General features: G+C 36.7%; 1 protein-coding gene across 1 annotated transcript in view; it reads right to left on the bottom strand.

Annotated features, from left to right (window-relative positions):
- ATM (ATM serine/threonine kinase) overlaps positions 1 to 16,072 on the bottom strand; it is a 62,022-nt gene extending 45,950 nt beyond the window's left edge. Inside the window, 22 exon segments of the mRNA XM_017729522.1 lie at positions 197 to 327; positions 464 to 539; positions 994 to 1,149; positions 1,244 to 1,326; positions 1,892 to 2,091; positions 2,752 to 2,920; positions 3,874 to 3,963; positions 4,083 to 4,208; positions 4,917 to 5,048; positions 5,177 to 5,402; positions 6,003 to 6,098; positions 6,418 to 6,612; positions 7,166 to 7,537; positions 8,079 to 8,248; positions 8,486 to 8,649; positions 9,433 to 9,671; positions 9,950 to 10,115; positions 12,180 to 12,344; positions 12,760 to 12,905; positions 14,138 to 14,250; positions 14,336 to 14,436; positions 15,989 to 16,072. Coding sequence (XP_017585011.1) covers positions 197 to 327; positions 464 to 539; positions 994 to 1,149; positions 1,244 to 1,326; positions 1,892 to 2,091; positions 2,752 to 2,920; positions 3,874 to 3,963; positions 4,083 to 4,208; positions 4,917 to 5,048; positions 5,177 to 5,402; positions 6,003 to 6,098; positions 6,418 to 6,612; positions 7,166 to 7,537; positions 8,079 to 8,248; positions 8,486 to 8,649; positions 9,433 to 9,671; positions 9,950 to 10,115; positions 12,180 to 12,344; positions 12,760 to 12,905; positions 14,138 to 14,250; positions 14,336 to 14,407 — 3,287 coding nt within the window. The 5' untranslated portion in view covers positions 14,408 to 14,436; positions 15,989 to 16,072.
- Positions 16,073 to 16,078: the final 6 nt, after the last annotated feature.

Here is a 16,078-nt window from a genome sequence, read left to right as displayed (position 1 = left end):
CTCACATCACAGAATAATTGAAATATAGACAAAGTCTAAACACTTCAACAAAATTTGGTAGGCTTTTATAGTCTGTCAAGATTGAAGTTCCAGAAGTATCGAGAAGAGCAGCTATGCAGTATCCCAAGTGACTTAATCCCAGTTAAGTGAAATGAAGCATTATTCTTATAAACAGAAAAAATATCTACATTATCACCTGGTAATTGACCTTGCAGCAAGAATGCGAACTTGATGGTGACTGTCTGCAAGGAAATGTGGGAAAGCATCGCTCACAGGTAGATCTTCATTTTTCACATTAAGGATCGCCCACTTGCAAAGAGGATCAACCTGAAGAAAATTAATATTGTGATTTAAATGTACAGAAGACACACAGAAATACGCAGAAGATCTTTAGACACTGTTTTAAAGTACATCTTAAGTAAGTATTGAGTATGCTAATGAATGCCAGAAAATCTGGGATTACCTCAAGCAGGGTTTTCATGCAGTTTAAAAGGGCCACTCTTACTGATGCTGTGCATTTCCCTCCTTGAGATAAATGCCTAAAACAAGGAATACTCGATTAAAGGAAAAAGTTGCCCACAATTTTAAGAAACATTCTAGCAAGTTAGCTTCTGCTGCTCACAATTGATTCTTTTGTGCTCCATGGGCATGTTTAAGAGAATTTGACATTTTAATTGGTAACTGCAAACAACATTCTTTTTTGGTTGCTGAAGTTATCACTTGTTATAATTACTGATGCAATTCAGCATAGAATCAGTCTTTGTTTATACACAACAGTATAGTGTTTATTATTCTAACACTATCTTAAGGATTAATTTTTTTCTATAAATATAGCATGACAGAAAATCAGAAAAATTAAATGCTGGATAAAAATTCCACAGTACACACAAACAGCAACACACAGCAGCACTGCAGTCTTCTTACTGATAGCAAAGATAAAAACTAAAAATCAAAAATTTTATGTCCAACAGACTTCTGCATTAAATAACATACCAAAAGGCTCCAACAACTGTCAAAAACTGTCCTTTGGCATTCCCTGTCTCTTCAGCATGTTCATCCAACTGGGTCAACCCTACTGCTATAGGGAGCAAATTATTTAGGATTACTTTACAAACTTCTTGATCTCGACGATATAAAGAACACACAGTACTGTGAAAGAAAGAAAGAAAGAAAGAAAGATCTTGAAAAAGCCACCAAATCTCCTCAAAGGGATGTAAAACATGCTGAATAGTTTCTTTCTTACGAAAGAGGCTTAAGAAGCATATCAACATCGACTGCAGGCAAGAGGTGTTCTTCAGTAGGGAGCTCCTTCAACAGGATCAAGTACTGTGGAATAACGAAACCAAATGGAATAAAATACCCAAATGGAATAAAAAAAGCAAACAAAACCAAAATGCAAAATAGTACTTAAGAAAATAAGTCTACAAAAAGAAAAATGAGGAAACTTTTTTGTTAAGTCTTACACAAAACCATGCAGCAAAGATTGCTATTGTCAGCGATTGCGTGTTAGATTGGTCACCTTTTCATGCAAACACCGTCACACAGTAATATAGATAATGAAATTCTGAGATCTGGCAGTGAAAAATATTTCCCTTTTAAACCAAGCCACGGATATTATTCTACCACAGAGACTATTTCTAGTTCTTTAACAAATAATTAATGATAAAGGCAAGATATTTATATTTCTCAACTCTTTTATTTTCTGGCTTACAAATTCGAACTGATGTTTTCCCAACCACAACACACTTCAAAAACACCAAATGTAGCCATTCTAAGTCTTCTCAGGAGACTGATGACAGGAGGAAGACAATATACAATTGAGAAGACTATGCAAATGTATCAACAGTACAATGACAGAAGTGGGCCTGCTGTAAAAACCCCTCATACTCACCATGTGCAGATGCAGTGGCTTAGTGCTATCAAAGACACTGCCTTCAGTCAGCATTAACAGCCTCCTCCGAATATCAGAGGCTCGGAAGCTCACTGTCTGAACTCGGACTGTAGTCACACAAATACACAAGAACCTCACAATTTCAAGGAGAAGCAAATCCTGCTTTGTCAACTGTTCTTCAGCTAATGGGCTCAAAGCACCTAGAAATAATATTTTCATGTAAGAAATGCTTCTCCAAGGACAGTAGAAGAGGTGGTAACGTTTTAGGTCTTTACAAAACTAATATAAGTTCCCAAAAAAGATAGAGTACAAGCAACCTTTATGTTCATTTGTTATTGAGCAGTTAGGGCATTTGAAGTAAGAATTTAAAACAAAAGATAACATCAGTACTTTTAGCCCTTAACAGGAATAAACAGACAGACTCATGCTCCTGTCCCTCTGAAGGTCCAGATATAGTGTCAAGAATTATTAATCAGCAAAAGGAGAAAAGTTAAATAGGACTATTTTTAAAAGAATGAAGCACAATCTGTTGAGACACAAGTATTCTACAGACTTATTTTCTAGTATTTTCCTTGCCAAAACTTCTGCCTGACTTTGAAATAGTTACAGCTTCTCTTCTTGCATTATTTTATTTATAAAATAAAAAATAAACTTCTCTTTTCTAAATGAACTAGAACACTTCATTAACATCTTTAAAACACTGATGAAAATTATTCTTGCTTAGAAAGTACCTGGTTCAACCACCACCTGCTTCAACTACTAATAAAGGAGCTCAATTTTGCACCCCACTACCTTTCAAGCAAAGAGATATTTGCAAAAACAAGCTTTTGGAAGTAGTTTTGGACATAGGGAATACTTACCTGTTACACTCTGCATGTCACCAGATTCATTTGTATCACTGATGTCAGTCACTGAATGATCATCAAACAGATCATCAGATACCCAGTTATCTACTTCCATTATACTCTCCTCAGGATCATTCCTGAGATCCACTTCTCCCAATACATTTGGCTTTCCAGTAACTGTCATCTGACAAAAAACACCACATCCTTTTAAAGTTGGCTTTTAGGAACAGATGAAACACCACAGACATAGCACAAGGAGAGACACTGCAGTTTCCCAGTGAACTAGAACAGGTGAAGACGTAAAGGTGACGCAGAATTGATGAATTTCATCCTTTGTGATAAACCTGTTTCCTATACATTGTCTAAACTATTCTCTTTAGGATAGACTCTTCCTCAGACAGATACTGACCTCTGCGTTTTAGATTCTGCCAAGGACAGTGTTAGTTTTTTAAAAACACTTCTCTTTGTAAGACTCACCAACTTCTCACCACACTTCATAGTTACAGAGAAATGAAAATGAGTTACGTGACTTTTTGCGGGAACACTAATTACTACTTTCCCAACCAGATGACAACACAAGGCAAAACCCCCAGCTCTTCCTCATCTGAAAAAACAAAGGAACTTTCCTACCCAGACCTGACTACAGCACAACGTGCCAAAAAGAGAAGTTTTAAGAATTGTTCTAAACACAGTGATGTGCCACACTTCCACTTTTCCCAGCGAGAAAGGAGTCATTTACAGTTAGATTTAATACCCACATAATAAACACAAAAAACCCCCTCCTTTGCAAGTGCATTAAAGTTAAATGTCATGTGTTATAGAATTCTTTTGTATATACTTCTACTGTAACAAAGTATTATAAAAATGAAAAATAGCATAAATTCGTTTTTTAATGTGAACTGGAATGCTAACCTTGATCAAATGTTATCCATCTGCTCTTCTTCTTACCCTAAGTCTGTGTTCAAATGCTAAATTAGAAATGTTTCCGGTTAGGAATTCTCTATAAAACTCAATGTATTTCAATTTATGTTTTTCAATAATATGTATCTCATTTGGTTTGCTTCCAGATTATTGTGCTGTAAAAACAATCCTCTCACAGAAGAGCACTGCAATCAGAAACAGACAGAATGTACCTACCAGATTCTTGCAAATATCTATGAGATCATTCATAAATTTTGATGTTAACAAACGCAGGAATATATTAGACAGCATCTTATTAGCACTGCTCTGTAAGGAAGCAAGATGTACAGATAGATTAATTTTTTTTTTTCAGGAATTATAGGTATGCTACTCAATTTTCTGAACTCATTAATGAAGAAAGAAATTAAAATTTCTATAAATTTTACCTTGGTACAATTGCACAAACATTTAGTACACTGCACTATCAAAGTCCTCAGCATGTTGATCTGGGTATCTTCATTTAGTTTGTTCTTAGACTGAGAAATGCTTTCTCCAGCATAATGAATGAGAGACTAGTAAAAATATAACACAGAAACTTCAGTGAAATGCCCTTATACATTGACACTTGTATAGCACACACATAAAGACAAAAGGATACGATTCCCATTCATACATTCTCATTCATACAACTTTGATGTTCATAGTGTGCATCATTTAATCCACATTTTTTCGTGATTTTGCTCAAGAAGTGACAAAACCATAGCCTAGACATGCTTGAAACACTAATATTTTCATCACAAAAGAAAAATATAGCATATCTCCACAAAGTGTAAGTTTTGGGTTTCTGTGTTTAAGCAAGAAACCACCTTGGATAGTAGCAATAATAAAAATAATAGCAATAGCTGTCTTCATACTGGTTTGAACTATCAAATTATCTCAAATTCCTGAATAAAAGACCTATATATGAAAGGACTTGATATCCTATAATTAGTCCTTTGTCTACATGTCAATGACTTCCATTTTTTTGAAAGGTGTGACTCAGAAATGTATCAATATCTAGAATAATCTCCACTGCAAAACTCGTGCCTTGGCAGACCGACAGAATTTCAGTGACTCCTCTCCTTCAGCAGCAGTGGCATGCTTAAACCTCCCTAAGCTGCCTTTTTCTGAGGAGATACCTGTGCTCTGAAAATGTGTCAATACAAACAAAATTTTATGAATTAATTTATATTCAATGCTTTATTTCATTTTTAATAGGTCCCAAATGCATTACTGCTTACCTTAGCATTCTGGAACAAGGCTGACTTACAGGCATCCTCCTCTTTAAAAATACCGGTGTAGCAATAGCAACCCAGAACACCAACCAAGAGACTGACGCATCGGACAAGGTGTTCAGCAGCAACAACCTTAGACTAAATCAAATACACCGTATAAATACCAGTGCTTCATCACCACAAAATACAGAATCCATATACTTTGCCTTGAAAACAGATTGTTTGGGAGCACAAACGTAAGGATGTAACAATAATTTCTAACTTACCTTAGGACCACAACTGCTTAAAAGCTTTTCCGACATTGCTAAAAGGCAGTTCTCCAGTGTTTCCCTAAGATTTTGGTTGATGGCAAGTCTGGAACCAGTCACATTTTTATCTGTAACATTTACTGCAAAGTTAGTGAAAATATCCATTTCATCAAATGTTGTCTGCAGGTACAGCTCTTCAACATCAGAAAAATTGTTTTCTTCTTTCCCTTGCACGTGTTGCTCACTTGAAGAAGAGACACAGTTTTTATTTTAGCAGCCAGTGTATAACTCAAAAGTCTTAAAAACTATTACTTAAATACAAGAAATATACAAAAGCAAAATAAAATATTTTATCTTTTTGTGCTTCCAAACCCTGGTTGACCTCTACTTTCTGACATGACTTTCCCTGTGGAATGGACACTACCATTTTAGTTCTACCTGAACTGTAAGGAAACATGAAGCCTGCACACAGATCACACCTTCTCCTTGGCTATTACAGACATTTCCTATCTATCTTAAAGACTATTTCAGCGTAGTCATTTCCAAATAAAAATTTAGAAGAAAACATACTTCTCCTGCAGTTACGGAGCAGCATCTGCATTGTGTTAGGATCCCTGACCTCAGCCTGCTTTACACAGTTGGACCAGAAATCCACAAAACCCCTGAAACTAGTATTTTTAACTTCTAGTAGGTAAGTTTTATCTTGCATCCAAACAAGTTATACACATTTTAATTTCATTAAGAAGAAACAGGATATAGTCCAAAGGCTTGAAGACATGCACTGGTGAAAGGTGCAGCAGCATTCCCAACTTAAGCTTCTCTAATGATTAACTTAAAAACATACCATTTAGCCTCATTTAGGAAAAAGATTATGGCAGCTCTGCAGTTCTTCATTGTAAGGCTCACAAGAATTTTTTGTAATACAAGATGAGGAAAATCACTGTAAAAAAGAAAATTTCTTTTTATTTTCTTGCAATCAGACAAGGTCTTGGGATTCCTGAAGTACACCCGAACATTAACCAGACTAACAGTGTATCTTCAAAGAAATGTAAGTTTTCACTGAAGATTTCTAATGCATAGGTCACATATCTGCTATGATATGGACAGATAACCAAATTATATCTCCAGAATGATATTTTACAGGAAGCTTAAAAACCCTACAGACTCTGCTTAAGCTTTAATATAATACATTTTTCCCTGCAGAATTTTTTGTGTTACACAGTGAGCTTACATGTAAAATTATGCCACAAAAGCTTTACCTGCAGAGCACAGGAGGCAACTCTGCACATTCTTCTATTTCTTCCTCCAAACAGCTGGACAGGAGCCATTTCATTATTGCCTCCCTTAACACAGAACCCAGATTTCTTTCAGAATTATTCTGTTCCATTCCTATGTCCAAATTTTCTGGCACTGAGCAGGTAGACATCACTAAAGATAAACAACATACAGCAGAACTGCAACAAAAATGAAACAGGGGATTTGTGAGAAACCATGTGGTATTTGTTGATCAGCACTCTACAACAAAGCCAGTATTTCTGCATGCACAGGCAGCATCAAGTACATAACCAAGTCAACAAGCATGCATATTGGTCAACTCCCTCGTTAAAATCTTCGCACTTTCATTTTTCTTGGCTATTACAGACATTTCCTATCTATCTTAAAGACTATTTCAGCGTATTTATTTCCCAATGAAAATTTAAAAGAAAACATACTTCTTAACTTCAAAAAAATCAACATTTATCTGTTAGTCAGATTTTTAAATTTTCAGTCCATTTTACATTTTAGTATACTCTAAATGTGAAGATGCTTGCCTCTCCTCTTCGGCCTCTGCTTTCAGTCTTACTATGTATTTATGATCATATCAAATGCTTTGAACACTAATGTGTGCAGTTCCCAAATAGAAACACAGTCACAACAACAATAATATTGATTAACACAGTGGTTTTGGTTGCACAGTGAAGAGAAATATGAATCAGGCACAAAACACTATCCTTGCTTCCATTTTACCTTGAAGGTTTGCATGCAGGTCCTGAAAATATTTTCCAGAGTTCTTTATCTGTTACAACAAGGTTCCCTTGAATCATAGCTCCAAGCAGCCCAAAGCTCTCCGCTTCAATTTGCTGAAGGCTTACACTGCGAATGGTCAGAGTCCAGATCTTTGCCCAGGTTCTCTGGAGCTCCAGCTTGAGGGTGCTCTTCAAATCAGTTTTCTGGTTTTGACACAAAGCTACCTCTGTGAGACACTTCAGCACGTATGGGGTCCTTTCTCCTCGGCGCTGCTGAGGCAGTAACTGATGAAGGACATTGAGCAAGGCAGGCAGCTCACTGTTAGGAAGACTCATGGGATACTTGGATATTAACTGACTTGTAATCTGTAACCTTGAAAGCACAAAGTGAAGCAATTAATACCAAATACACAGAAATTTGTATTTTCAGAAGGAACACACAACAAAGCTTTCTCCAATTGCCATTTCTCATTTATACTTTGCAGTATTGAGTTGATTTGTTTACTATCAAAAGTTAAAGATTCAGTATTTCTACCATTTTTACTTGTATAGACTGCTCATCTAGCCTCACTATTACTAACAATTTCCTACAATTCAGAAGTCCCTTGTGGCAAACAAAATACCCCTCAATCAAGGTCCAAGGAAAGAAGCCAGGCCTTGGAACAGTTTTCAGGACAAGTATTAAAGAAAACTGTATGAACTAGTCCAAAATGGCCAAACTCTTAATGGTTACTGTACTACGACACAGCCAGCTTAAAGCAGGTTTCCAAACGCTCTGACACCAAGTTCACTGCTTAGATAGATAATTACAGCATGTGCAGACACCCAACTTAAATGCACAGCATATTCAGGAAGAAGGTTAAATACAAAAAGATGTCTGGAGTGATATGTTTTCCATGCAAAGATGTTATTACCAAGGTATGACATCAAAATCCTTCTGGGATCTTTGCACGTTGTCTCGAATGACCCCCCAGCCAAGCTCAATCCTCCTGCGCTTGTTTGGCACCGTGTCCTCACAGGACTCTCTTTGTGAAACAGCATATGACTGGGTAATTTCAAGGACTTTGGTATCCTCTGTAAAAACCTTTCATAAAGAGAAATTAAAAAGTATGCAAATTTTAAAAAAAGCAGCAGTATTTACATGAAAACTGAAATGCTTAGAGCCTAACAAGAAACACTAGTGAAATACAGTCTAATACATTTCTAAACTGTACAGAATTAACAAAACCCAACAGAACACAGACAAAAGGTATAAATATTTCAGCAAAACATACAACTTAGTAATTATACAGTCAACCTTATATTCAAATAAAAATGTTACCTGATGACAAATATCAGCCATTAACTCAATTAAATTTTCCTTTACAGCAACATTACGTGAGACTGAAGAATACTTCCCTCTGCTACTGATGAGATTTATTTCATTCAGCAGCAGATCATACAGGTTATGTAAGATGCTTTGCCACTTTGTTAAGTCATATGCACCTGTACATGCAAAAACAATTAAAAGATAGCATGTATCACCCACTCGATACAATATGTAAACCTACCTAGAGAATGCAAATACAGCCAAAATATGAGTAAGGCACACAAAAGTTCAACAAATGCAGGCATGAAAAGCAAATTCTCTAACGGAGAATGAATAAAGCAAAGAAAGTGAAAAAATGAAAGAGAACTTAATCAGCATATACAAATAATTAGGGTAGGAATTAAGTTTCTTATAAACAAATCTTCATCTAACTGTAAAGAACACATTTAAAAGGTAATGGATAGATTTGTACAAAGTATAAAAAAAAATTAAGCTAGAACTAAAATAGGCCATTACAGAGAAACATAATTACTGAGTTATATTCTCTGAGCCGTTTTATAGTGTAAGTCAGACTTCACTGAGAGTAGTAATTTCTGGGCTAAAATAGACCTGGTAAGAAACCAATACATGTGGCAATCTAAACCCAATCTAAATTATTATTTCCTATCCCCAAAGACTTTGTATCTTCATTTAGCAATTAAAACTGCCTTTTGATTAAAAGACGCCCCAACCTTTAAAGGACTTAACACAATTAATATGCTCTTAGTCAATAAAATTTGAAAACTCCTTTTCACTTTCACTCAATATTAATTTACACCATAAAACTACTGACAAATAATCATCACTACCATTAATGTTTCCAAGACCCAGTATGAAAATTCAGAGTTGGCACAATAATTTGAACAACCACATGCAGCAGTAAAAAAAAGAAGAAAAAAAAAAAAAGCTTTTTATTGTACCTCTTCCCTGAGTTTTTGCACCCTTTGGATGATGAATATGAACTTGGAGACGAAATAACTCAATTATTGATTCTTTCAGGGAATCCTTTGGTCTATACTGAGTCCATATGTAAAGCACTGTAGGCAAAATTTCTTCCCCTACTTTGCAAATCCGTATGCGACAGTTGTCAGCAAATTTGTGGCAGAAGATATTCATAGCTCCAACAATATGATCCAGGCCTGCAGTGTTCTTCTCCTGCCTGTAACACAAACCTAACACCTGAACTTCCAAAATAAATTATCTTATTTATTTTCACAAGAATTGTTTAAATGTAAATACTAGCAAGTAACAGCATTCAGAATACTATTTGCCTAATAAATGCAGAAGTTATTAGTATTTTAGAGAAGTTATTCAATTGATATTCAAAGACAGAAGAAAATATGTCTGAAGAAGTATTACCTGTTATTACTGAAGTCTAATCCCAAATACTTAAAATAAGTTATTTTCTAGCATACAAAAGGAGCACTTCCAACATACCTTGCAGACTGCGTTGCTTTAGAAAAGAAGACAAGCATATCGGAACTCAACCCATCAGTTTGGAAGCAGTACCCTCTCGTAAGTGTGTGAATTATCCTAGCCACTAAGACTCTATTAATGTTCCCAGATGATTCGAGGTATAAATGGGCATACAGGGTCAGCAACTCTGCAAATGTATTAAAAAAAATACAACTGAGTATAAACACATATATTACAGAGGATTACATTACAAAATGTTGACACAAAATATTGCATTAATGATACAGAGACCACCACTCTCTGGTCAAGAGCTGGAATCCATGTTCTTACTTTCAGCAGCAACAGATTCCTGATTTTATATCAAGAATATATTTGTATTTTTAAATAAAAAACTGACTTCTCTATTGTACCCCAAGAGTTACAAGCAAGCATTAAGGTGGAATCACTAGAAAGGTTACAGTAACCTTTAAAGGATGACATACCCCTCCCTTAATAAAAGCAACTTGTTTCACTTAACGGATTAAAGTCTGACTTCCTCTAGATTTATGGCCTTCAGCCCTGCCTCACCTCAGTAACTGAATTCCACTGTGCTCCTTATGATCTAATGTCAACATTTCTTCTGTCACATTTGTGGCTTTTGCCCATACACAGACTCCGCTAATTTCCATGTTCCTAAAGAAACTAACCACCTCTCAGCAACCCCCCCTGGCTCCCCATGCCTGTGCTCTCTTCCAGTGACACTCAGCCTCAGTTTCCCTTCTCCAAATCCTTCAATATCTGTCTTCAACCTCCCTGGCTTCTTGACCCATTCCTTCTGTCCTGTTTACCGCTCTGAAGTCCAGCTTCCAGCCTCCTGATGGGATCAGTCCCTGCCTTCACTTTCTATCCCAGCTGCAGGCTGACAGCACTTTGTCATTTACGCACCTCATTGGCTCCCAGTCTCAGGCAGGGCCCCCATGCAGTTCCAGCTTCCTCCTCAATCATCCAGTTCTATCTCCATTGCCAAACTGTACCAAATTATTTAACTTTGGCGATCCCACCCTCAGGCTCTTTAATTACCCAACCACATAGAATCACAGCATCACAGAATGGTTTGGATTGGAAAGGACCTTAAAGATCATCCAGTTCCAACCCTGCTGCGGGGACAGGGACACCTTTCACTAGACCAGGTTGCTCAGGGCCCCATCCAACCTGGCCTTAGACACTTCCAGGAATCTCCCATCCTAAATGATTCCATCTCAGTCACTCTGCTTTGCCAACCTTCAGCAGTTTTTCTTGCCTCCCCTTTCACGCACAGTACCACCAGACCCCTCCTCCAAGTTCTTTGCAGGTTTATTTCTATTCTGTAGTTAATGAATTAAGCCCCTCTACTCAAGTTACAGAGCAGAGCATTTCCAGAAATCCAAACTCTGACTTCAAAGCACTACACTATGCAAATAAAGACAGTACTTTTAAACTTTCTCCACACTTGCACACACAACACTAAACAAACTGGACCGTAAAATTTCTAATACCCTTTTTTTCTCTTCAAAACACTTTTCTTTTACATCAGTAAATGAAAATAGGTGAGTTGAGAGCTTAGTACATGTCAGATAATTCAGAAGACAAACATTCTTCTCCATGCTGAAAAAATTAACTGTCTTGGAGTCAAATCCAATCCCCTGAAAAGTGAAAAATTATCTTTGCATTTCCACTTAGTTCGGCTTGCATGCTAAATCATTATTCAACTTTTACATCTATTTCCCCCTATTTAAATCGTAAGTTTTTCAGTTTTTCTTTATGTATGATATGTGCATATAGCGACTCAATTTTTTTTTAGGATTTCACAAGCCAGAAAAACTCAGATAATAAAATTTAGCAGTAATACATTAACTATATCAAAACTACACCAGCCTGTTCTTAATAACTTGCAAACAACTGCACACCAACACCACTTCTACTGAGGTGTTCTCCAGCACACACATTCCATGGAATTGTTACACGTTAAGCTCTGTGCAGACCATGCATACATACTGTACTAAGTACATGTTTCAGCAAGCAATAGACAAACAGTACACAGAAAGGAAAAAAAAATCAATTCCTAATCTTTGTTGCTTTGTTTATTTCAAGTGTAAGCCCTCAAGGCTGACACTGCTTTACTCCATATTTTGTGTACTACCTCACACAACAAGGCATCAAACGAATTAAAATGCATCTAGGACATGCTTCTATAAAAGGAAAAGACATTTCTAAGTAGGCTCAAAAATCTTACCTGACCATTGCTGCTGGGATATCTCACACCAGTATTTCCTTACTGAGAGGATATCCTTTAGGAGTATACTACTACAGTCAGAACCATAAGCAGCACAACTTGTTGGATCTCTTATAATTTCCATGACATAAATCAGAAGTTCCTGACATTTCAGCCTGGGTCCTCCTACATGAAGAAACAACATGATACTATTTAATTAACTCAAATTCTAACAAATAAATCTGTAATTAATTGTTTATAAATGTTACTTAATTTAAAAAAAACCAAAACAACAGAACCCCAAAATCTACAGTTCTGAGACAGTCTATTAGGAAATCTCATCTTAAACTGTTTCTAAAATATAAATTACCTATGGGAGGGTATATCAGTTATAAACACATTGAGTAATTAGAAAAAGGCACTGTGAACATCAAAAAGGGCAGAAAAGGAGCACAAAGGACTGATTCACATTAAATAGTAAACATCTGGAAGCAAGTAAGATGAACCCTACATTGGTAACTTAACTTCAAAGTAAAAATTCAAAGTTGAAAGCAAAGTACCAAACCAAACCAGTAACTACATGATAATGTGTATTACTGACTTTTATTAGCACATCTGATGAAATATTTGACCAAACTTCCAACTTCTTGTATCTTTTTCTGTCTGGTAGTTTGGGTTGAAGCAGATGCATTTGGTTTTGTCAGCTGCAGGTTTTTAAGCTCTTTCTGAAAATATTTCTGCAAGACACTTCAAAAATTAAAGAGATATTAACCAAGGATCTGCTCACTTATGACTGAAGTAAAATAGGAAAATGTTCTTTTAGCCTAAAATGTCAGCTTCTGTTCTTCTCACTATTCTAATGATCAAAGACGAAAACCAACTGAAATATACTACAGTCCAAGCATGACAAAAACAGTCTATAAAAGGAGATGTAAGTTTTAAAGATAACCCAGAAGCAACTTGGTGTAGGGACCAAACCTTCCTTAAAACTTTGCATTATGCTAAACATACAAGTCAAAATTAGGAAAAAAGCAATACTAAGTCTTTTTATTTATGCTGGAACATTATAAAACAAAATAGTAGGAAGTACTTACCATTGTTTTATTGGGGAAAGCCTTCAAATCCTATTTCTTTATCAGTCAAAGTTAATACATGGATTATATTTTCAATTTATGAATAACTTAAACCTTTCACTTTGTCACTGTAAGTGTTATAGATTTTCTGGCCTACTATTTGAATTCAGTTTAGAGTCTCTATTTTTGTATTTCTCCCGTGTATTTCTAATATACTACTGTCTCTAAAGCAACATACAAAATTTATCAAAGACTCTTTATGAAACTTTTGGTACACGTGTGAAACAAAAACTATTCCAATGCTCTCCAATTAAAAAACATAATGGAAAGCTCACCAGACACCATTCTATGAAAAGTAATAATTCACATAAACTTTTAACATGAATTTAACACTGGTTCAAGCTGCTGTAAGAACTTAGCACACTCATGCTTAGTCCAATCTTCTAGTACACCTGAAGCAGACTGCATCAAAGATTAGCCTCTACAAACCTCAGCACATCTTTTTTACTTCATGTCACAGTCCTTCTACTGTGTCTTGAGGAATTCAGCAACACAAGAAACTTTAACAAAGCTATCTGTAATCTACTTAAGAACTGTACACTGAAAATTAGATGCAAAGGATAATTTTCAATAAAAGAAAGTAACTATTATTTTGGCAAGAAAAAGCATCTACCCAATTAATGATCAGTTTCCTAGCAGTTTTCTGCAAGTGTTAAGTGCAGCACTTTTGTCCATTTTAAATTGACTTCCTTTAGAGAGTAAGATAAGTAATGTCTTGTTTGCAAGCTGACAAGGAGTCTAAATCAATATCCAGAAAGATAAGCATTAAAATAGGCCTGACAAACAAAAGAATGATGTCCCATTTAAGCAAATTGTGACCATTCACAAACAAAACCAAGAAACTACCTAAACACAGCATCCCAGTTGAGTTGCTTCCCTTGTTTAGAATCAGAATTCCGGTCCAGCTGGAGAACTGTTTCAGAATCACAGAGAAGTCGCTTGAAATTTTCAATTTCTTTCTGAAAATGTATTACAAGAAGAATAATTTTTTATGATCCCCTTCATTGCTAATTGAGGTACACACCCCAAAAGAAAACTTGTTACCCTTCGCTCCACAGCTTTCTCATTTTCAAGGCGACGACAACAAACAAGCAAATTGTGTAATGCAAGACTCATGGTTCAGCTTAAAGAAGAGTCATTTGTATCTGCAGACAGAAGAAATAGATAAAACAGTAATTATTGAACACACTGCCAAGTAAAAGAAATGGGATTGCAGTATACTGAAAGTCCAGTATCAAACAGAACCACGATGTTCAATGTTCCACTGAAAATCTCATTTGTGTCTGGGTCAGTCTTATTGCTTGCAAAACTGAAGCAGTTTCACGTCAATATAATCTGTTCCCACAGACAACAGTCACAGAATAAATGCAGAGAACCCCTTCACACAGCTCTGACTTCCTCCCTTTTTATGAGTGCTAACTGAGTAGAGCTGGGCAGACAACTGGGAGTGCAGTTATAGTAAGAATGACAGAGCTGAATACATTCTGGCAAGCAGCACTAACTTTCAGTAGCTCTCTTAACCTGACGCTGCCAGAAGGCAGCACTCGGAAAATGCTCTTCCTCCCTCACATTGGACATTTTCATAGGGTATGCACTATCTGCTGACAAATCCCCGGGGCACTCAACATGTCAAAGGATGATTAAACATCAGTCATATGAAAAAACCAACTTTTTCCTTTTGTAATCACTTAAAATTATGCCTCTTCTTCCTCAACAGAGGTTGGAATTAGCTAGACCTTGCATTACATAAAATGATGCTGCTGCAGATCACAGCCATGACATTCTATATAACTTTCATGCTTCTACTTTTACACCTTTAAAGCAGACCCAAGGGAAACCCTGTTTGGTAAAGACAGATCACACAAGCTGGAAGTAACTCTAAGCATATGCTGCTGCTGTAATAAGTAACGGAGAACAGGCAATCATGACGCACAGCACTGCATCTTGACTGCTTATGTGAGAATATAAAAACAGCCATTTAGACAAGCAAAACTTTAAATATCTACTGTCTTAGACTGCATTTATTTCCTTTGACTTCAATCAAGATCAGGCTGAAACTAAGTATGATCAGAGGTTTGGTGACTGATAAATGTGTATGAAAAAAAAAACATTTTAAGTGTGAAGGCTGCCTGTACAGTACAACTGCACTCATTAAGTGCTCCTTTACTAGTTTCATAGAATCATGGAATATCCTGAGTTGGAAGGGACACACAAGGATCCCCGAAGTCCAATTCCTGGCGCTATGCAGGACACAAGAATCACACCATATGCCTGAGAGTGTTCTAACAGCTCTTGAACTCTGGCAGGTTGGTGCTGCGACCACTTCCATGGGCCAATGCTCAACCATTCTCTGTCCCTCTGGTGGTTGGGCACTGGAACAAAATAAACCCAACCCAGCAAGCTTGCTGCTTTTGCTGGAAACGAAACAGAAAGAAACTTGTTAAACACTAATGGCGTCTGAAGTGCTTGATCGGAAACTGTGGCAACAGGAGTCGTCTGCTGTAGGGCCTGGGCATTCAAGGGGAAGACGGCAATCCTCTCGTTTGTACTTGTTGGTATTTCAACAGCCGTAACAGCAGCACTGAAAATTCCCAAGAATGAATCCACCTACTACTTCTTAGTTACACGGTTTTCCAACTAGCACATGACGGCCACCTTCACCCCCTACATAAATTACACAAGGGAAGGAAGGCGTACCAAATAACACGAATCACGGAGAGAGGAGCTGGCTAAGCCGCTGCGAGGTGCCCCAGCACAGGCGGACACGCAGCGCCGTGCAGCAGCTCC

This window comes from Corvus brachyrhynchos, unplaced genomic scaffold (assembly GCF_000691975.1).
Source record: "Corvus brachyrhynchos isolate BGI_N302 unplaced genomic scaffold, ASM69197v1 scaffold253, whole genome shotgun sequence".
Taxonomy (NCBI): domain Eukaryota; kingdom Metazoa; phylum Chordata; class Aves; order Passeriformes; family Corvidae; genus Corvus; species Corvus brachyrhynchos.
This window is presented reverse-complemented; position numbering and strand designations above follow the sequence as displayed.